General features: G+C 42.5%; 1 protein-coding gene across 2 annotated transcripts in view; it reads left to right on the top strand.

Moving 5' to 3' along the window:
- Positions 1-22,374, top strand: part of ctnnd2a (catenin (cadherin-associated protein), delta 2a) — a 245,157-nt gene that overhangs the window by 33,279 nt on the left and 189,504 nt on the right. For both annotated transcript variants that reach the window (XM_030099690.1, XM_030099689.1), the window contains exon 2: positions 2,828-2,958. In XM_030099690.1, coding sequence (XP_029955550.1) covers positions 2,830-2,958 — 129 coding nt within the window. In that variant the 5' untranslated portion in view covers positions 2,828-2,829. The remainder of the gene's footprint in view (positions 1-2,827; positions 2,959-22,374) is intronic.

The raw sequence follows: 22,374 nt of genomic DNA, 5'->3' as shown, positions 1-22,374 counted from the left end.
GTGAGAGTGAAAATTACCATCTGCAGGCCATCGCACTAGCATCTTTTATTTACCGACACCACCCTGTCTAGCCTGCTGTCTGTCTGCTGACTGCTGACTGCCCGATAGACTGTATGGATGTTTGATTTGCCGACTGGATCGGCACTGACTTACTGTCTGTCTGAGGTGACGGACTTGCTGGATGTTAACGGCTCACTTGCTCTCAGCATCTGTCTGTTGAGCTCATTAAATGACATTACTGTAAATAAACATTTGCTCTTAACAAACACTTTGAAATTTCTAAACGCCGATAAACTCGACGACAGGATCCACGCTGCAGGCGTGGACGTGCAACGTTGTGCGCGGAGGAAGTGTGTGGGTTGAGCCGAAAGCTTGCAGCAGAGATTTGAAGCTCCACATCAAATGTGAAAAGTGAAGGGCTGAGACTTGCACTAAATTGTAAAGTAAGAGACTCCGTGATCAAATCCTGCACTCAGTCAGTTCATTATTCAGTCTCCTACTGAAGTCAGGGCTTCTGTATTGACAAAATCCTGTCCCTGTGGTCTATTCTCTCTAAAACCTGCAAAGCTATTTCCTGATTTCTCTCACTCTTTATCTCTCCTTCTCACTCCTCCTCTCCCCCTGACTGTGCTCTGAGCTCAGACAGGAAGAGAAGTACAGATGTTTGACTGATGATCTAAGACAGTTCCAGTTAATTAAAAACCAGATAAACTTAATTGACACGGTGCTGTCTGCCATCCAGCTTCTACATTTGCACCAGTTTAGAAGTGTGACCGGTGTGTTATTTGTCAGGTAGCAGAATAATGCAAAATTAAAAATAGTCGTGAACAAGAATCCCAGCATCAGTTTAAAAAACATTAACAAAGAGGAGATTGTTGTTTAGGTAATGTATAGTTGAGGTACAAGGATTAAAGAGATGTGAATTGAGTAGAAATTATAATTCCCAGAGCATGCCACTGTTGAGCCTTTATAGCACTTAAAATATTGGTGCCTGGAGGGAACCGTATCATAGATGGCTCAGTTTAGAAGTGCCAAGTGTATCCAAACCTTGTGAAATATTGCAAAATGAAAAGACACGTCTTTACACAGGATGTTTTCAAGCAGATGTGCGATGAAGGCGCATTTCCTTTTCAAGCCAGTAAATGTGAAGGACTCATCTCTTTGAATTATTTTGTTATTTTCAGGGCTTTCCGATAGCCTGAATAGCACAATTTAAATCAGTGGTAATCGACATTTCAACGAGTCTACAACACCTCCATTTATGAAGTGACACGCTGGCTGTAACACGGGGACGCGGGTGACTATACGTGTTGCAGGATGATTAATTTATGAATAGTTCAGGGTTGAGTATTCTTCCACATAGCGCAGACACACACTTGACTCACCGCAGTGTATCGTCACAGCTGTTTGTTTGTCGGATTACTTTGGGGCAGAGCTGACTTAGAGGTTAGAGAAGCAGACTGGGGTCAGAACTTTGCAGGCTTGAAGCCCACTGAGGGTCCCTGAGCAAGACCTCTGAAAGTGAAAGTTATCTGAGTTTTCTGCGTTTCTGTTTAATTGTTGTTGCATAAACAGGGCCGTTAACAGCACGTCTGCCACCAGCTACTCTTGGAAATATCTCAAATTATGATGCTGAGTTTGGGAAAAAAAACACAAATGTGAAGTTGCTCTGTCCAACGAAGGATTGAGCACACCAAAATGAGATTGACTGCCGCATTTGAATCTCAGACAAAATCTCAGGTAAAAGCCTCAAGCAATCTGGAGTCATTCTTCACATAATTTTGCATTGAAATACTGTCAGAGATGACTTTATATGTGGATCGATGCAGCCGTCGCTCTTATGAAATAGATCCATCACTGAAAAACGATGCCACGAATCAAGACAGAAGGTTGTTCTGTTATTAATAAACTTAACTGACTTTACGAAAGTAACTGGAATACATGACTTGTATGAATGTGTAGATGTGCACACCCACCCTGCCCCCATTGAGCCGCATGGGCAATGACCCAGGGTACAAAGAAGAGCCAAAACTAACAACCGGTTTATTGAGCTGCATAAGATCACTGAGAAAACAATTCCAAAGCACTAAGACATCAACATCATATAGCCTTGCATGTTTATTTATTGCAAGTCATATTGCAGTTGCAATATACCACAACATACTTGCATATTGCCTGTTTACCTAATTTTGTGCAGCCCTGCTGTTTCATTTTCTGGTTTGGGTGTTGAGCAACGAAGAGGCAAGGAGAATATTTAATTTGACAAGGTGCTTATTAACAAAATGTTCCTATAGACACTTTTTTCTGCAGCAGCTTTGCGAAACATTCCTTTGTTTGGGAGAAATTGGGAGAAAGCAGTAATTATTTGTACTGTGCACTTAAACTGAGAAGCAAAAATTTTTACATTGATTTTTATTTAGCACTTAGCAATAAAACGTTTAGCTTTCAGCACTTGAGTGTAATTTATATTGTGGTAATCAGGGATCTCAAATACAGCTTCATCTCTTTGAGTGACTTTTTCTAATTGATTCCTCTTAGTAAATACATAATGCTGTTACAATTCTCTATTCACTAAATGTTCTCTTCTGCCATTTGTTTCTCTTGTTTTGCTGATTGTTGTAATTTGCATCTAAATTTTGGATCGATCAGATCGACAGCTCCTCATACTCGTTCCATGCAGTTATATGTTTTCTGTCATCTATGCTGCAGCATTTGTGTTTTCTTTGTCCTCGAGAGCGGAGCTGATTTTATAACTGCTGCGGTTTCTTCCTTGTAACAAAGCTTAACTCTGTGCATGCATGTGTGTGTGTTTGTTTGTTGAAATTAGCAATGCCGGTGCCAGATCAGCCTGCAGAGCAGGAGAAGGGGGCCATGGTGCCCCCTGTGATGCCAGCCTCCAACGGCGACAGATCTGAGGCGGAGACGACCTCCTCCATCCTTGCCTCCGTCAAAGAGCAGGTAGGATCTTTGCACTTGTGTGTGTGTGTGTGTGTCTTTGTGCCTGTTTGCGCCTTTAACTGGGCGACATGTCTTTTTGCCTTTGGTTCTTCTCGTGCTGGTTCTCATCAAGCTTGCTGTGAGAGGGTCAGGAGGTGGCCGCTGTTTGATTAGTGCCCAGGGAAGGCAAGCGTGGATGAGACGGTAACGGGGTAAGATTACCAGAGCTGTGAAATAGGAAGTTACCAGACGGAAGGCAGCACTCGACAGGAAGTGTTCAGAGGTACCCACACTGCTCCAACCGAACAGATATACTACCTAGTTTCTGGTTAGTGGGAGTGACAGCGAGGTAGACTGAAGAAAATAGAGAAGAGGAAGTAAATCACACTGGGACGGAAAGAAGTGAGAAAGAAGGGAAAAAGAGTGCAAAAGTTATTTCCTGAGGTAACATGTTCGTATTAGATGTGCTGCAAGAAAAGCCACGGGATGAAATGTTTGTTGAGCTCGGGATAAATTCGCCTATAGATCTCTCTGCTTCCTTATTTATTGCTGTCTTTGAAAATAACACAACCACAAACCATCTTTGCCTTTAAGATTACCAGACGTTCCCCAGTCTGATAAAGAAGGTCTCAAGTTCACTCTAATTGCATTTGTGTTTCGCCTTGGACATGTTTCCTTGTGTAATGGAAGGCTGTTTCATTTGGATTTAGCTCATCAGCAAGTGCAATACACCATAGATTTATCAGTTGGCCTATCGACAATGACTGTGAAGTTCTCCTTAATTTAATACCACAGAATATTCCATTTACCCTTACCGAGTGAAGGACAAGTACTGATAGCAATTTATGCTTTTTTTCCCTCACAAATGGCATTCATTTGTGTGTGTGTGTGTGTGTTTTAAACCAGAGAGCCTCTCACTGCTCTCGCATTACTGACTCACTGAAGCATGCAGCATTTAGTGGGATCCGCACACTGGATTTAAATCTGCCTCTCCCCACCTACCAATACGAGGAACAAATGTGGTAGAGGTTTCCCGTATAGAAACACACCACAGAAGTGTCGCCGTTGTCAATGTCTCATTTTCATCTGCACTGCGACAGCACTGAAAGCTCCTCCCCTGAGGACGAAATGTTTAGAAGATTCAAATTAATTGTTCAGGCTTCAGAAGGCAACAGGAAGGAAGGCATTGCTTTTTTTTTTTTTTTTTCTTTTATTTTTACAACATCCAAATCAAATCTAAATAGGATGGAAAAGCAGCAGTGAAGCTTGAATTGATTTCTCTCATCAGAAAACCCCTCTCTGCTCACAACGCTGTTTCATTGAAGCACACCTGATGTAGTCGAATCCAGTCAGCTTTACTGATTCACAACATTCTAATGCAAACCCCGTACAATGCAGCGGGCAGAGAAACAACAATAGAAATTGCAATATTTTACTGTACTGCCTTTCTGTGGAGGCGGGGGAAGCGGGGAGAGTTCATGATTTTCGTTCAACCAATCAGTTTTTGACATCGTACGGCCCTGTTCTGCTCAGACCGCTCCGTCTTGTGGGTTTCAGGAGCAAACCGAAATCTGCTGCTGCTGCTGCTCACCTTTATGCTTGTTGGATGTATGGGAGGGATGTCCTGGGAAATGAACAAGGCGTTGAGATGGATTTATTATTAAGCAGAATATTTAATAATGCATCCAGTTGGAGCCAGGTTGTTCTGTTTCCCCAAAGTGCTCACACACAGAAAACACACTCCCTTTACAGAAGTCATGTTTTACAAACAGTGACTAAAAACTGATAAGCCTGAGGAATTAGGAAAGCAGAATAATTTGACTGTATTTCAAATCCTAACCTGTTATCATCTTGCTTCACCTGTTGCTTGTGAAACCACTTTGTCATTTCATTTTTTGAATCTTTTTCCTCACCGGCCGCTTTGTTGGAGGTCCTATGGAGGTGCATGCTGATAGTGTGCATCTATATGGGAGTCTTGCCTTCGGCAGGCGTATTGGCACAGCACCCATGATATTTCATGAATTATACATCCCTACACCAGACACTATAATGTTTGCACATAATAATTGACTGTGCGTACATCACCAAAGTGTGGTATTATATCACAGCTGTTTGTATATCTGTACATCGTTGATAGAGGGTATTTTCTGCTGATTTAAACCCCATCTAAGATTTTGCTGTTTGTGCACTCTGTGTGTACTTGCTTACATTTGCAACTGTGTAATAGACGTGAGAGTGAACGGGTGATAAAAGGTTAACTCTAAATATAGCTCGCGTACAAACCCCTGCTCTGTCTGCCTCAGCCGGCGCTCTGTCCAGGTGTGAGTGTGTGGTTGTGCGTTTCCCGCATACGCATTGCTCCAGTAACCCAGCAGTCCAGCTCCCATTGCGGCAAACATTCATGCCTCTCTCACACACACCCACACACACACACACCCTTGAGCTGTCCCTTTGAGGATACACACATATGAACGGTACCTGCATGGCTTCCTTTCCCTTTAGTAGACAGCATCTGTCCGCATGTGTTTGTTAGTGTTGGTTGTGTTTGAAAAGGTGACTTATGTATATCCTTATCTGTGTTTGGATTTCTTCTTCTTTCTCCAAGCCCAGTTGTTAAAAAAATATATTTAAATTGACGTGCAAAACTTGATTTCGTTCAGGGGCCTCATACATCCCAATTTGATTTTAGTGGGTTAGACCAGTAGGAAGATTGCAAACTAATAAATAAGAGCCTCTCAAAATGTAAAATTTTAATTAAGTAGGAACATAATTTGAAGAATAAAGCTGTATTTCCAAATCAAAAGCAATGCAAGGCTTTTTGACACAGAGGGCTCTAACTTCGCTGACTGCGCCGAATCCGCCCGCTGTCAGCGGAGGGCAGAGTGCGCCGTCGGCGGATAAAGTCAACGGGGCGTGTCCAGAAAATTGTCCCAATTTCGTGAACCAGGCGCAGTCACGCCTCCATCCCGCCCACCGGCGCAGGTGGCGCAAGAGAGAGGAGAGAAAGTGGGTTTAACCCAGCTGAGCGCAATTTGACCAATCAAATGAACACCTCTCCTTTTTTTCAAAGAAGGACACTGCTACATTAACATGATGAAATACATTTTATTTCCTGGCCTCAATACTAAACCATAGTGAAGCAACAATGTATATGACTGCATTTTGAAATAAATAATCTCTTGTAGAGCTTGGGGAGCCAGACAAATGAAATAAAAATGCAGACACCCTGCATTTAGCGGCTACATACAGACTTTGTAGGGAAAGGGAAAATCTGTTTTTATTTGTGTGCATCATAACTCTTAAAGATACATTTGGGAAAGCACAAAGAATTACAGGTGCCAATCACTCAGCGCAGCTGCACAGCGGAGCTGGGTGAGTCTACTTAGGACTGCTGGTTCAGTTGTCATCAGATCGATGTCCTCTGAAATGATTCCCTGTAATTCCTATCACACACATGGCATTCCGGCCATCCCAGACGAAGGATAATCATTTATGAGAGAATGGTGGCGACATCTGCTATCTGCTCCGTCCTCCACTCTGCTTCACGTGTTGCCAGCATTCTTACCCCCCTCCAAAGGCCACTATGGTCAGCCAGGCTGTCATATGCAGTGTTTTTGCGCAGGAGCACACCAACAGGTTGCTTTTCTGTAATCTAATGCATTAGAAATTAAGGTAAAGAAACAAAATATTAAATCAAGTGGATCAGCAAAACGTCTGCCTCATATCTGCTTTATTAATGCCTAAAATCAGGTTTTAAAATGTATTGAACTTTTTACAGTGCGCATTTGCGCAGCGTACCTCTCATTCACACTCCGCGCACTCGTTTCCCTGATACACACGCACACACACGCCAACACACACAAAATAGTTGTATTATTAACTGTCAATAATAATCAAGAACATATTAAAATTAGTAAAATAAGTCTCCCCGGTTGCGCACCAGGACGGACACCTTCCCACACCGACCCGTCCTCACCCTGCTCATTTTATTCTGGGACTGCAGGCTCAACAGGACAAAGGTATTTATTCAGAAAATATGTTCGTTCTAAAATTAATTTTTGGAAACGAAAAATACATGGTTTGCTGTACTTTAATGGAGGATATAATATTTTACCTGAATCTGTAACTGGCACATCTGGAGACGCTGCAGTGCCCCTGCTGTCAATACCGTGTTCACTGTTGTGCTCAGATTTATTACATTAGTTTAAATAATAATAATAATAATAATAATAATTTTACACCATTTTATGTTATTATTATTTAGTTGTAAACTGACAGCAGCCTACAGTAATTCTCTACCTGGAGGTGACGCGTGAGCGCTTCCATGCGCCACTGCAGGTTCTACGCTGGACTGTACAGCAGCTGGAGGTCGGTCGGGTATTTTTGGGGCAGCAGCATTATATTTGTTTCGCTGTTTGTCCCGCGACTGTTCTGACTCTGATTCAGAACATTCCTCCTCTTCACTCCAGTCAAGATCGCTGATGTCCGACACGTCTCCGCCATCCGATTCCCCCTCACTGACCTCCTGTATCATTGCTAAAGCTTCTTCCACCTTATATCTCTTATTTATGCCTGTTTTTACTATCTTTCTTTTGGGATTTGCTTGATATTTTTGGTCATCTGTCTGATTGTCTGCTGTCAGAGCTAGCCCCCTGTTCAGATGCGCGCATGAACCAAAACAAATCAATCACAGAAGAAAAAAAAGCCCCGTGAAGTGCATCATTTTAATCAGTCTAATAATAATAATAATAATAATAATAATAATAATAATAATAATAAATAAATAAATAATAAGTCTCACAGACCACTGTTGGCCTTTGGAGGTATAAATGCTTTGTAATATTATCTGTGTTATTGTTAGGACCTTATTTGCTTCAGAAAAACATACAAGACACATATTTAGGAAAAGTCAAAGAATTAGAGGACAGGGGAATTATTTTTAACAGATTTATTTGAATTCTAAAAACCCAAATGGTCTGTCAGATTGTCTTGGATGTTCTAGTGCTAAAGAAGATAATAAAAACAATTATGTGGTTCATGAGTGATTGTGTGTATCTTTCATGACACTGACAAGCTGTCAGTGTCATTAGATCCTCCGCTCCCCAGCCTGCTCACACCTTCTGCACGAAACTATCACTGCGCCCAGCTGATTCTGTCGACCCCTCCCCCTGGTGCGCCGCCACGCCCATCTCGGCGCAAGTGCAGCGGACCTGCCAGACACCCTCTTCTGCGCCTGTCGAAAATAGGAATGCGCTGCCTCCGCCGCTGATCATCGCCAAGTTGCGCCGTCAATTTAGAGCCCAGAGACTCACTGCTTAACACTCTGGAATGGAATATCGTTATGAAAGGTAGTATTTTAACATTGACTTCCAATGTTAAGCCTGACGAAGATGTGACATTTGAACGCTTTGCATCGGGTGTTTTTGCATTTCTCCCAGTCATTTGATCATAAATATGGCATTTGTAAAACTTGATCCAGCTGAGCTATATATCTGTTCCGTTTTCCTTTCACTAAATGTCACCAGAGGAAGCCAATTGAATTTATATTTATGAAACGACTGTTGCTGGTATGTCTGTTAGGTTCATATCCAGAACAAATAAAGCTCTGACAACACAGCATGGCGATACAATGAGATACGCCGATGCTTATTGAAACACTGCTGCATACGGTGGTGGTTATAAATACGAGGAAATTGTAATCAAGACACCTCTGTGTGCCTCACACCTATGGTGTGCTATGTATCTAATTCATGTGAAACAAACTTACTGAGAACTGTGTGATTGAATTTTTGCAAATGGGAAGCCCTCTGTGTCCGACAGTGACAGTAGACGTGTGAGGAAATGAGGAAGTAAAGGGGTTTTAAACCTTTATAAAGCACTTAGAACTTCTTTCATTTAGCAGCGGCGACTCTTTGAGTTCAGTACATGACTGTAAGTGGTCGTACTAGTTCCACTGATCGTTCTGAGGGATATTTTTCCGGAAAGATGGAATGAAACCAGATTGCCAAATTAAGTTAGCATTTCTATTGAAGGGACAGTTTATCCAAGCTGTAGTGAAAGTGACAGCTGGTGTCACGTCTTGTTCTGCAGTCCAGTTGTCATGTATGGGATAAAGGAAAAACAATCAACACTAATGCCACGTATGCAATTACACACTGACTAACTTTTAATGTATTCATACATCCTATTGCAGGTGTTTACTGCAGTCTGCAAAGATACTCTCGCAAATGTTAGTTGCACATTTGTAAACTAATGAAAAACACTCTACCTTTGAGTTGTGCATGTTTTTATGTTCACTAGCAAAATTAATTTTGCTTCAAGATACTCTCTGACCCCACCTTATTTTAATACGTAGCTACCTTCAAATCTGCTTTTCTTCACAATGTCTTTTTGTAGCTTTTGTACCAAACTCAAACCACTTTTCAAGGTAAACCCCACAAACTCAGAAACTGTTTGAGAAGAAAAAAAGCTCTCAAGGTTATTTTGTCTAACATTTCTTACTCCTCTTCATTCATCAACACTTCCAAGCTGAAATTACTAACTTCAAGTTAATAAAGTTTACATTGATTTGAAAGACTTCTGTAACACTGTAATATTTCTTTTCGAAATGCTGTATTTTTTTTACTTTACACAAGCGAAGCAAATGCTGGTTGTTTGTGAACACTCTTTGTGTAAACTTGAGGATACACAAAATTGGACTTGAGAGATGAATAATGTTTTCTGAGTTGAACTGAGCTCAAGGTATTTCATATGACCTTCTTGACTGCGAGAATACATGAATCTCCGGTTATTCATGAGAACGACAAAGACATCTACAGTATTCATCCACTTTCGACACGATGAATAAAACCTTCAGTTTGAAGTTTAACTAGTTTATCAATGATAAATTTTGTGTTTTTATTCCAAATGTGTCCTCACATTTTCTGCCACACCTATTTTTAAACGAGGGTCTGTTCGACATATTTAATCAGTGAATCTGACAATTGTGCACTTTTGTGCCTCGTCCGCTGTGAGTTACCATTTTCAAGATGATCAGAATCCAGTGGTCAAATTGAACGGGCAAATGTGAGAAAGCACAACAGGGGATCCGCTTAATGCAAAATATCTTCCTTCTCAGATGTCAACCGGCTATCTCCCTTGTTAAATTCTTCAGATTTAACGGCTGCTGCGCACCTATAGTTAGAGCCATTTGAGTTTCTCAAGATGTTTTGCACCGTGTTGCATCATGTCTCGACTCGCCTCAGGAGAGCTCCTCAGAGACCAATTTAACCAGTGCTGATTTGCTCTGCAATCTATCAGTTTTCTGCAGATTTTCATTTAGCTAGACTTAATGTCCCATTCTGTTTCTGGAATAAGCTCTGACAATCGACTCATGTTTCTCCTAGAATCCTAATCGGCGTGTTTTCACATGTTTTGCTTCGTCTTTCATTCATGCTGAATTTAACAGTGATGATATAGATGATATCTGCTTTTTAAACACACACATTTAGCCATTTATTAATAGTGGAGAGTTATACACTGGACCAACAAGGTTTCCTGATCTGTATTACAATGCCAAGCCAACAATAACAATAACAGTTAACTTCACTATGAAAAGAAATGGTGTAGTTGGGCTATGTTATGATTTATGCAGTAGTTTAAACATGATATTGTCAGGCTGTGTAAACTGGTGGACTGTGTTCAGGACGGCCTCACCACTAGCCATCCAATTACAGCAGTGTGTGGTTCACAGTCTTGCTCAAGGACACTTTGACACATGGACAGATACAGGTCCTTCTCAAAAAATAAGCATATTGTGACAAAGTGCATTATTTTCTGTAATGTGCTGATAAACATTAGACTTTCATATATGTTAGATTCATTACACACAGCTGAAGTAGTTCAAGCCTTTTATTGTTTTAATATTGATGATTTTGGCCAAAAAGTAAAGAAAAACCAAAAACCCTATCTCAAAAAATTTGCATATTCCATCCGGCCAATAAAAGAAAAGTGTTTTTAATACAAAAAAGGTCAACCTTCAAATAATTATGTTCACGTATGCACTCAATACTTGGTTGGGAATCCTTTTGCAGAAATGACTGCTTCAGTGCGGCGTGGCATGGAGGCAACCAGCCTGTGGCACTGCTGAGGTGTTCTGGAGGCCCAGGATGCTTCGATAGCAGCCTTAAGCTCATCCACAGTGGGGGGTCTGGTGACTCTCAACTTCCTCTTCACAATATCCCACAGATTCTCTCTGGGGTTCAGGTCAGGAGAGTTGGCAGGCCAATTGAGCACAGCAACACCATGGTCAGTACACCATTTACCGGTGGTTTTGGCACTGTGAGCAGGTGCCAGGTCGTGCTGAAAAATGAAATCTTCATCTCCATAAAGCTTTTCAGCAGATGCAAGCTTGAAGTGCTCCAAGACCTCCTGATAGCTAGCTGCATTGACCCTGCCCTTGATAAAACACAGTGGACCACCACCAGCAGCTGACATGCCACTCCAGACCATCACTGACTGTGGGTACTTGACACTGGACTTCAGGCATTTTGGCATTTCCTTCTCCCCAGTTTTCCTCCAGACTCTGGCACCTTGATTTCCGAATGTCATGCAAAGTTTGCTTTCATCCGAAAAAAGTACTTTGGACCACTGAGCAACAGTCCAGTGCTGCTTCTCTGTAGCCCAGGTCAGGCGCTTCTGCCGCTGTTTCTGGTTCAAAAGTGGCTTGACCTGGAGAATGCGGCACCTGTAGCCCATTTCCTGCACACGCCTGTGCACGGTGGCTCTGAATGTTTGTACTCCAGACTCAGTCCACTGCTTCTGCAGGTCCCCCAAGGTCTTGAATCGGCCCTTCTCCACAGTCTTCCTCAGGTTCCGGTCACCTCTTCTAGTTGTGCAGCGTCTAGTTTTCCCGCTGAGGTGCCTTGATACAGCACTCTGGGAACAGCCTGTTCGCTCAGAAATTTCTTTCTGTGTCTTACCCGCTTGCTTGAGGGTGACAAAGATGGCCTTCTGGACAGCAGTCAGGTCGGCAGTCTTACCCATGATTGCAGTTTTGAGTAATGAACCAGGCTGGGAGTTTTTATGGGCCTCAGGAATCTTTTGCAGGTGTTTAGAGTTAACTCGTTGATTCAGATGATTGGGTTAATAGCTTGTTTAGAGTACCTTTTCATAATATGCAAATTTTTTGAGATAGGGATTGTTGGTTTTTCTATACTTTTTGGCTTTTTATCAGTACATTACAGAAAACACTGAACTTTATCACAATATGCTAATTTTTTGAGAAGGACCTGTAGAGCTGGGGAATTGAACATACAGCACTTCAGTTGAAAGAGGACCACTGTACCAACTCAGCCACAATGGGTCCAAAGACAGACAAAAGACAGCAACCATGATAGCACTGGCAGAAATCCACAAAGACTCAGTTATGGAGTGAAGAGAAATCCAATTCATGTGACATTAAATCAAACCTGGCTATTTTAAAAAATTACAGCAAGTTTGAGTTTTGTATCTTTGTATATGTTCGGTATGTTACATGCATGTAATAATGGACTCAAACATCTAAACCAGATGTGTGAGATCTGATCACTCACAGTTATTCGATTTTTATGGTCTTGTACACCGCCTCAATGTCGATATCAAGTGTCAAGTACACTGTGCAGTGTAGAAGTATTGATGCATCAAGCTGCAGATGATTATCAGTTTATTGTATTGACGAGGTTCTTTCCAGAAATGACTCGAAAATAATATGGCGTCGTTGAAGTTGAGCGTATCCTAAAATGGTGTTTATTCCACTGCAGTGTTTATTTTACTCAAAAATCCCAGTGACGAAACAAAAATACTTGCAAGTTGAAAAAATGAGATGAAGGAAAGTACTCACAGAGTTAATTGAAGTTTTGGTTTTTCCTGAGCTCTCTCATAGCTCCTTCCTCCAGACAACACAAAGAAAGAACAATGTGATAACTTATCTTGGTCTGGTTGGAACTCGACTTCAGCTCATTCCTCCAGACAAAAGAACGCCACCATGTCATTGAAAACCAGACAACCAAACGACGTTGTTCAGTTGCTCAGAGATGTTTAACCTTTTTGTGCATATTTCAATAAAAAACATGATTTGGGGACCAGTTTCTTAAATCTGCACAATTCATTGCCACTTCAGAAATGATTTTTGGTGGAATATCGGCTGTTCTGCTTGTGTCTTGCTGAAATGTAAATGTTGATCCAAGCACGAAGTACGTGGTTGTACATTTTGAAAATGCAAATTTGTAGAACAGTAACTGTTTTAATGGAATGCTCAGTGGTTTCCAGTTCCAGTATAGCATTAAGAGTCTTTCTGGAGTTTACATGTTCTTCCTGGATATGTAAAGATTTACACTTGATACTCTGGCATTATTATGCAGTCCAAAAAATAGGAATTTGACCTTAAACGGTGAGCTTAAGAATCCCCATTCAGCTGATTTAGTAGAAAGCAGTAAGATATATTTATGTCTATGGGTGTGAATGTGAGCGTGTTGCTGTCTCTCGGAAGTTTGCTCCATTGTCTTTGCCTTATTTTGCCGTGAGAAAGACTCCCGTTTCATGCTGGAAAACTACAGCTTGTTCATCCTGCTCTCGATCTGCTTTATTGAATATGTGCTGGAAGTAAAACCACTGGAGTTATGAAGAGTTCGCAGCTGATGGAAGCAGTTTGTGTGTTTGAAAGGAGCAAGGTCTTTTTCAGAGGCGAGAGGGTAATGTATTCTATTCTCTAGACTGTTGGTTATTCTCCTGACTCCTTTTCTTCGCAGGAGTTTGACTGCACTTCATTGGCCTTTGGAGTGAGCTGCAAACTTTCCTTTCCGCTAATGTACTCTCACTATGCTCGACTGCCGCTGCAGTTATTGGCTGTATAATCCTCACACTTTGACACTCTCCGATACTTATAGAAGTTGCCTAAAATGCGATCTTGTGTAGGCGTCTGTGGGCTGTTTACAACTTGCTCTGAGAGTAGATTTGCGTAGGTGTGTGGGTGTGTCTTCTTACGTATCTGATTAGCCTTCTCTGCCTCACTCTCCGTCTCTGTCTCTCCTGTGCTCTCCTCTTATCGACACCCTGTCACTTTGCTGGAGTTGACAGCTGTGTTTTGTCGTGGGTCTAAATTAACTCTTGAGGTCAGAATGATGGAAATGAGTCCTCTGATACACCTGGATTTAATAAAATCAGATGTAAAGAATGAGAAAATGAAAATTTCAAGACGTCAGACACAGGTGAATAAGTAAAAAATAAATCATATTTTCCAGTAGACATTCTTGAGGAAACAGTGCATTTTATCTGAACTAGCTTGGTGCAACCTGAAATCTGTGACATCTTGCAAACGCCTAATTAGTGCAAAATAAATTGGGTGTTGGCTGCTTCTGTAACAATCTTAAGTGAGGCTCTCATTTGAAGTTCATAATTGCGTACTGTTTTCACTTTACACTTGAAACTGAGAAGAAAAGAGTCATGGGTGAATACATTGATTCAATTTTTTATTTATTTTTTGCTGTGAACTGCTCTGGCAGCCTGTCTGCTAGGTTTTTTTTTTTTTTTCAGCATAAAAGTTGGATTTCGAATCTTTTTTCCACAGTGTTAGTGCTTGGTGTCCTTCAGCAGCTGTGCCAACAGCTCTGGATACAATCAATGGTTTTTCAATCTGCGTGTGAAAGAGACTGAAGCAGTTGTTCATGGTGTATAATATGTAAAATACAGGCTCTTTTTTTTAAAAAAAAAAGACTTTCTATGTGCTCTCTATAGAACTGTGCCTCAAGGTTTTGCACTTTGTGGAGAGTCTAAATCATACTACAACAATTTATGGGGTATTTACCATAATTTCAGCAGCCTACTGATGATCACTGAAAACAATCACAGCAGCACACGAGAATCTTTGTAATCAGGCGGCTCAATTAAAGATTGAGATTTGTTAGTGAGACCGAAGTGGAGACAAACTAAGCCACCAGAAGCTACAAAAAGGACTGTTGATGAGCTTAAAAAACATATTGCGACTTTGTCCCTGTGTGTGACTGTGTGTGATCGAGTGTGAGCAGTCCAAGTTGTCATCTCCTTCTTCTCCTTTTCTCACGGAGAAGGCAAAACCCTGTGAACCACCTTGAAGCACTTCTGGAGCAAGTTGCCTGCTCAGTCATTCATTCGGTGGAGAGCAATACTGCATTTTATCCAATCTAACAGTGTGTTTCTGCAGCTTGCAATACACATGACTCACTCAGAAATGCCAGGCGCACTTATAATGTGGGAGACCTATTCCCGACGATGACTTGTGGCTTTTAGAAGAAGCTAAAAGCTGCCAAGGTGACTTGTAACGATTTTTATGCAAACTCGAGTGGGAGGTATGTCACAGCGGCGGTATCCCCTTGCCATTTCCTCTGTGAAAGAGCATTCTGTGTGAGACTGGGGCAGAAAAGGGTGGTGTTCAGCCGTCTCACTCTGGCTCAGAAGTACTGTGGCTAGGGAGGAATTATTAGTTGGCCCGAAGGCTGTTGTGCTCTTTGGCACTGTTACCGTGGGTGTGTGTGTGTGTGTGTGTGTGTGTGTGTGTGTGTGTGTGTGTGTGTGTGTGTGTGTGTGTGTGTGTGTGTGTGTGTGCGCGCACGAGCACGGGTTTGTGTCTGCCAGTGGTGCTGCAGTGCTCCATTTAGTCAACATCACCCAGCGAGCAACTTGACTGTACCGTCACCGTCATCATAACTGGCAGCTGGCAGACGGCATGCTTCTGCAGCTGCCACGCTTTAGGCCAGAGACAAAAAATGAAAAAATAAACCCCAAAATACTGGAATGAGAGGTAAGGTGAGAGACAGAACTCATACAAAGCTTGTCTGAGGAAAAGAAAAGGTTAAGTAAATAGATAAAATAGACGGAGACTGCAGGTACAAGATTCAGTGGTTGGGATCATTTCATGTATTTATGGAGAGAGAAGATGGTATAAAAGTAGACGTTTGAGAGAGTGGAGAAAAGAAAGAAGCTGAAACTCAGTGGCAGCCATCCAACCCTGAGACAGCACCCAAACCAGACTTGCCAATTACTATTTGAAGGTCAATCAGTGAAAGTGGAATCACAGTACAAAGTTATTTGTACACTCTCTTTGGCGGGGATAAATGATCCAATACAAATAGTTTCAGACTGCTGGAAGCTCTCCAGAAAAGAGAAGTCTTTCTTTTGGGGGAAACAACAAGTTGGGAAAGAAAACTTTTCCATCAAAGGTTAACAAAGAGTGAAGGGATGTTTACTGCCTCACTAGAAAAAGCAGTCCAACACATGTCCATTCTGATCATTTAGAAAAAGCCGATTGCAAGAGAGGATCTTAGACTCTTGTAATGGATGCCTGCAGGCTTTGCCTCTTTAGCAGAGAACAGATAACACACAGCTTTTACATTCCTGGTGGAAAATACTGCATGACATTGAATGCATGTCATGCTGAGTTCGATCCGTTATCGGAGTCACAACTGCATCCAGCATGCAGCTATGCGTCATGGGCTTAATGAAGCAGCCGATCTCATTTGAAAACATAAAATAAGAGTTAAAACGAACAGGTGGGAAAAATGTACTCTACTTTGATCATTTCAGTCATGAAAGTGAAGGAAAATAAAGTGAAGGAAGTTATATATTGTTCGTTTGTTTGTGAACTCTTGCAGTTCTATGAGGTGAACAACAGGTTTTCAATTGTAACTTTTACTTGAAAGTAGGTCAGAAGTCTGCCGTCTGCTGAGGTTTTCCCCGTGACGCCGACTCTGTGCCCTGACTCTCTGTTAATGCGTCCATTTGTTAAGTGTCCATCGTGCCCTCCCAGACTGATACGTGGTCATTTCTGAACTATGCAGAATCCTGTAGAACCAAGAAGAACAATGACATTGTTAGACAGAAAGTCTAATGAGGCGTGAAATCAATATGTACAATCCTGCCTCACCCGGGGCATGCTGGGTAATGGAGTGTCAGGAGCGCTTTGGAGCTGTTTTAATCACAGAGACCTTGGAATATCCACTCGTAAACAGGCTGGTTACTGCCAAAATAACACAACCCCCTGAGATGCGTGTGTAGTTGCATATGTGTATCTGTGATTACTTTTTACATAATTGAATTAAACTGCGTGTCCATATGCCGGCACCTGCACAAAACAAAAACAAAGCTGTGTGTTTCTACGTGCCTCTGCATAGATCTAATGTGAGCGGGACTGTGAGACCCCTGATTTCAAGCGTGTGATCATAGCTTAGCCGTAAGGATCACCGTGACCCACCCTCTACCCCAGCTGCACCGCATTTTCACCGCTTCTTCCCTGTCTCCAACCCGGGCTCTGTTTCATTAGCCTTTAACGCTGTGACAGAGCCCGCTGCTGATCCTGCATGTGAAGCGAGAGCTCTTTCTGCTAATCACTTAGCCTGCACCCTGCATCCCCACCACAAAGTCCCGCCGCCATCTGCATGCTAATGCTACCTGAGACTCAAGTCTAACTCCGGATTGCCATTCGCCTGCATGCTGATGAACTTGTTAGCAATATCTTGAATTCTAATATTTCAGTAGCCAAAGGGCTATTGTGGTCCCTGAATGCTAATAATAAATTAAATTGGGATACTTGCAGCACTGTAACTTCAATGCTAATGACAACATTTTGCAGATATCCTTTGTAATTCTCATGCCTTCAGGAATAATGATCTGTTGGAGCGCTGCCAGCACGAGGCAGTAAACAAGACTTTTCCGCAATGATTCCTGCAACAGGGGCATGATTGACTACAAACCATCTTATGTTATCAATCAGCCTGTCTGCTGTGGGAGGTGGACTCCAGCTACCAGCTGGCCTAAGCGCTGTGCACTTGTGCACTGTGTTCATGTTGGAACGAGCCGTGCTATGAGTGCAAAAAACTGCACGGTGTTGTTGAGAACCTTTGACTAACCGAATATGTCTGTCAGGATCCTTTGTTTACAAGCCCAGTGTCGGAGTCAGACATCAGGGGAGATCCCGCTGGATAAAAGAGGTTAGACATTGTGGCTCGAACCTTCATTTGCTACACTATCCTGTCCTTCCATTAAAGCAAACCACCACAGACGCAGAAGCGGCTATTGAGTGGGTGTTTGAACGGTACCTTTCCCATACAGCCTCCACACCGCTTCACTTTACAGACTCCATTGTTTTCATGAAGCTGCTCTCTCCGTCAACAGTTTTAAAATTACACTCTGCTAATGATAGTGTTATTTATATCCTTTAAACAACTATGGCTCTTCTTTATTTAGCAGACTGAAGTGATTTTAACTTCGTCTCTGTTCTGCAGTGCAAAGATTTACTTGCGCTTTACACTTGGTGCCACTTCATCCGGTCCTGTAGCCTGGCTGACATGATTATAAAACATGAGACGGCCCTGTGTGTTAAGCTTTATCCCTATTTGAGAGGAAATAGGCCTTTCATTCTCCCTGAGTCCCTATCGATCTGAAAATGAGAAAATGGAAAGATTATTCTGTGATGGAAAGAGCCATTAAAGAGCAAGGGAGGCAAAGAGCTCAGAAAATGCCCAAGTATTTATCAATTCGCTGCCTGTTTTATACCTTATTTATCCAGGGAATGCTTGGTCATTGCGGATGCTTTTCTGAACAGTCCCCCGCTATGCAGTCCAATTCAGAGGCCATATCATTCCAGGCCTCAGGTTTTATTTCCTAAATTCATCATAATGAGCCGACACTGGCTTCGGAGCAGCAGCCTTCCTGTGCACTGGTTTGAAAGATCCTCCCGTTAAATGCTTTACATCGTGACGCATCCGCCAATTTAATGCGCTAAAGTTCATTTCCAGCGTGAACAAGAGGTCACTGTTTGATCTTTGGCGGGGATTTGCAGTTCGTATGTAATCAGTAACCGGTAAACACTTGACATAGACCAATTAAGAAGTCATGCAGGGTGCAGCTTGTGGCGGCTCGGCATGCATGCATGTCACACATCTTGTTAACAGCCTGTACATGCTGTTAATCACACTGCAGTGACATGGGCACATATAACATTAACCTTGTATACTATATGTCACCCATCATCCGTTTAAATGAAACAGTGTAACTCAGATTGTAATCTGGGGCTTCATTAATTATATCTCACGCTCCCCCTGGTATTTACACTTTGCTTGTCAAGGCTAACGTTACATAAACTCTCATATATCAGACTCGATGAGTGGGCGGGAGGTGTCTGGCTGTACTGTTTTTGGTGTCTGTGAGTGTAAACCTTCTCTCGAGATAAAGAAGCGCCGGGTTCATCCTGGCCTCGGCTCTTTAAAGGATCCTCTTATTCAGCCGCGTCCTTCAGAGAATCCAGCTCCTGAATTGGGACACAGTCCCACCTGGGAGCTCCGCAGCGAGCACTGAGCAGCACGACTGGGTGGGTAGGGGTCAAGTGCCTTGCTCAAGGGCGCTTCTGTGATAATTGTTGAGGGAGTGTGGAGTGTCAGGTCTGTTTTTGTTAACCCTTTCTTCCCTGCGGTGCTGGCTTTCAACTGAATGCATTTACAATAGAATATTACTGGAGGCCGTATATGAGCCTGCTTTTCTTTTATTGACAGGCCATTAAGACCCAGTCCTGTCACCATACTGGATAATTCACCCTACAGCCTGAAGGAGAGGCTGCTGTCATTGCGCTGCCCAGTTAACTGCTGCAGCACACCATGCTACAGCATAAAAAACTGCATCAATTTTTGTTAACTTTTTCACTGCGCATTGCAGGAGGCAGGTGCTACATTATTTTTGTTTGCAATAGCAGGAGTTTTAAACAGACAAGCTGTGGACAAAAACCAGCCTGACACTAGGTCCATTCGTTCCCAGGTGATAATAATAAAAAAATAAAAAAATTATAGCATGAACATGAACTCTCTCTCTCTCTCTCTCTTTTTTTCTTCCAACAAGTGTAGCTGCTGTTTCTTACCTATCCATGCGGGGATATTCTGTTTTAGTAAGATTAGTAAATATAGTACAACACTGAGTCCCAAGACATGAGCTGAGAGGTCTGGGATGCAGCAGTGCAAGCAAGTTAATGTCAGCGAAGTAGTGTGAGCATAACAGCCATTGTGTGATGCGAAGTTTGTGAAAACATACAAGCTGAAAGCTGCAGAAAAAAGAAAAAAAAATACATCCCCTGAGAAACAGCAAGGTTTCTCCAGCAGTGGTCTGAAAAGGAACACTCTGGCATGCAAGATTTCAGGTATTTGAACAATTTTGTCAATATTTTAATATTCAGATGTTTATTAAATGTTGACCTTTTTCATAATTTATCCATGAGAATTAACTCGGCTGACAGCAGTTGTTTGAAATTCAAAGTCATTGCCTTTCTGCTGCATGTATTTTGAAGAGGCAATCACAAGCCCACACTTTTGGCACATCACAAAGCATTACAGGCCCGGCACGCAACGTATGGCTCCGCGCATACTACGCGCGGCATTACATCTCCATATGCTGCTCTGTGAAGTTGTGAGTTGGGTTATCTCCACTGTCACATTCAGTATAATATGTCAGTGCACTGCACAGCCCAGCAGGGAGGATCAGCTCTCAGCTTTGCAGCGTAGCGGCGCCTTCTCCCCTCGGCATTCTAAATAGATAAATTATGATCACAATCCTCTGCAGTTGTCTGGCCGCCAGCGTTGACGTATACACTGTAAAGACACTGGTTAATGAAGAATGGCTCTGTCACTGGAGTTGTCTGGGAAATAAGGCAGATCACTCCATCTTTTTTTTTTTCTTCCTCCCAGTTCCTGTTGTTTTCTTACCCTTTCTTCCTCCACTCCCTTACTGCGCTATTGCACCTCCGCCCATCACTCATCCCAGAGTTGCATTCTCTCATTGCATTCAGTGTGTAGGGAATAAATGAGATTTTGGTGTTGCAAATGCATCATGCCCCCCACCCCCCTCATACACACACATACACACAAATACCCACAGTGCTTTGCGGCAGTTGGAGATGTGCATCAAACCATCTCTAATGAGCTTGCTTGTGTTCGTAGCTGTCGCTGTTGTTTACGGTGAAGTAATTTGCGGTTTCCATAGAGATCCTCTCCGCTAAATGTGCCCATCATTACTTTGTGCTTAAATCCGTCATTGGCGGTAGCTTGGAGGCATGCAAGCAAATCAAATTTGATTAATAAGATTTGATATCTTTTTTTTTTTTTCATTAACTTCCTCGGGGAACTAGTTGTCGTGGTTTCTCTGTTATTCCTGTTTGTACAGATATGTATGTTTTTAACGCTCATTCTGTCTCGAAGCCCTCCGACGGACAGCGGATATTCAATGATTAAAAGACTTGCCAACATGGACGTTTTGCAAAGGTGGGGGTTTATTTCCCTTCTTCTCTCTGCTGTGAATGATCAACTGGTTTTGACAAGCCCTGTCATCACACAGGAATTCCCTTTGAACTCGGGACTAGATGTTGAATATTTCAGTGGTGGTAGGGGTTGAAACCTCATTTGCTATTTTTTACTCTTCTTTCGCAGCACTTTGGAGTGGAAATGTCACACTGTCAGTGGGATATGCCCATGGTAGCGGCGCTCCCCAATCTGGCCTAAATGTAAATGTCACTAGAGATGTTCTAAAAATGCACTTTTCCGTCGTTTTCACTTTATTCTCTGTCTTCTCTCATTCCTTCCTTCTTCGCTGATTATTTCATTTTCTTCCTGATCTCTCCTTGCTTGTTTTCTTTTTGTCTTTAACCTCCTCTGCTTGTTGCATCCGCACTGTCTCTGGTCTGTGTTGCTTTTTCGGCATTCTCTCCCCGCCTCTCCTTTAACTTTTTAAACCAGTCTACCTCTCAGTCACCCATTTCTACCTCCCACACTCGTGTCCCACCCCGTTGTTGCTCTCCATCTGTCTCATGTCTCTGCGGTACAACTCTGCTTGAGTGGGCTGCCAGTAGCTTGTCTGTCATCTGTCACTTTTGTTGCTATTTCCCCTTTTCAGCTTAACCTCATTCCTATTTCTTCTGCTTGTATTTGCTTGCTTTTTGCCCCATGCTGCGAAATGAGTTTTGGAAACTTTTCTTCTGCTTCCACGACCTTATCACACCTTTTATTTGTAACCATCTCCCATTGCTTTCACCTGCTTTTTTTCTGTCTTCTTTGTTGTGTCTGGTGTATCTTTGTGGCTTCTTCTGTTACACGTTCAGTGCCTTGCTATTTCTTTTTTTCCCATCCTGCTTCTCTCTGCCACACCGCAGAGATTTCTCTATCATTTTTACCTTCCCTGTTGCTTTGCCCTTCCTTCCTCTGGTGGCATGGCTCAAACCAACTTTACCTCCCCCTCACCTCCGCAGAGAGTGTAAAGGCTAACACAGCCTTTCTGTCAGGGGAGATTTATTCCTTCACCCTTTAGAGCTCTTGATCAGGGCCTGCGTGAATCTGTAATCCACCTTTGAAAGGTGAGGCGTTCGCCCCACACCGGTCTGTTTTGGCCCTCCCAGACAGCTGGTTGGGGACTGGG

The sequence above is a fragment of the Salarias fasciatus genome, chromosome 9 (genome assembly GCF_902148845.1).
Source record: "Salarias fasciatus chromosome 9, fSalaFa1.1, whole genome shotgun sequence".
In the NCBI taxonomy this organism is placed as follows: Eukaryota; Metazoa; Chordata; class Actinopteri; order Blenniiformes; family Blenniidae; genus Salarias; species Salarias fasciatus.
Note: the sequence above shows the minus strand (reverse complement) of the source record. Positions and strands in the feature narration are given on the sequence as shown.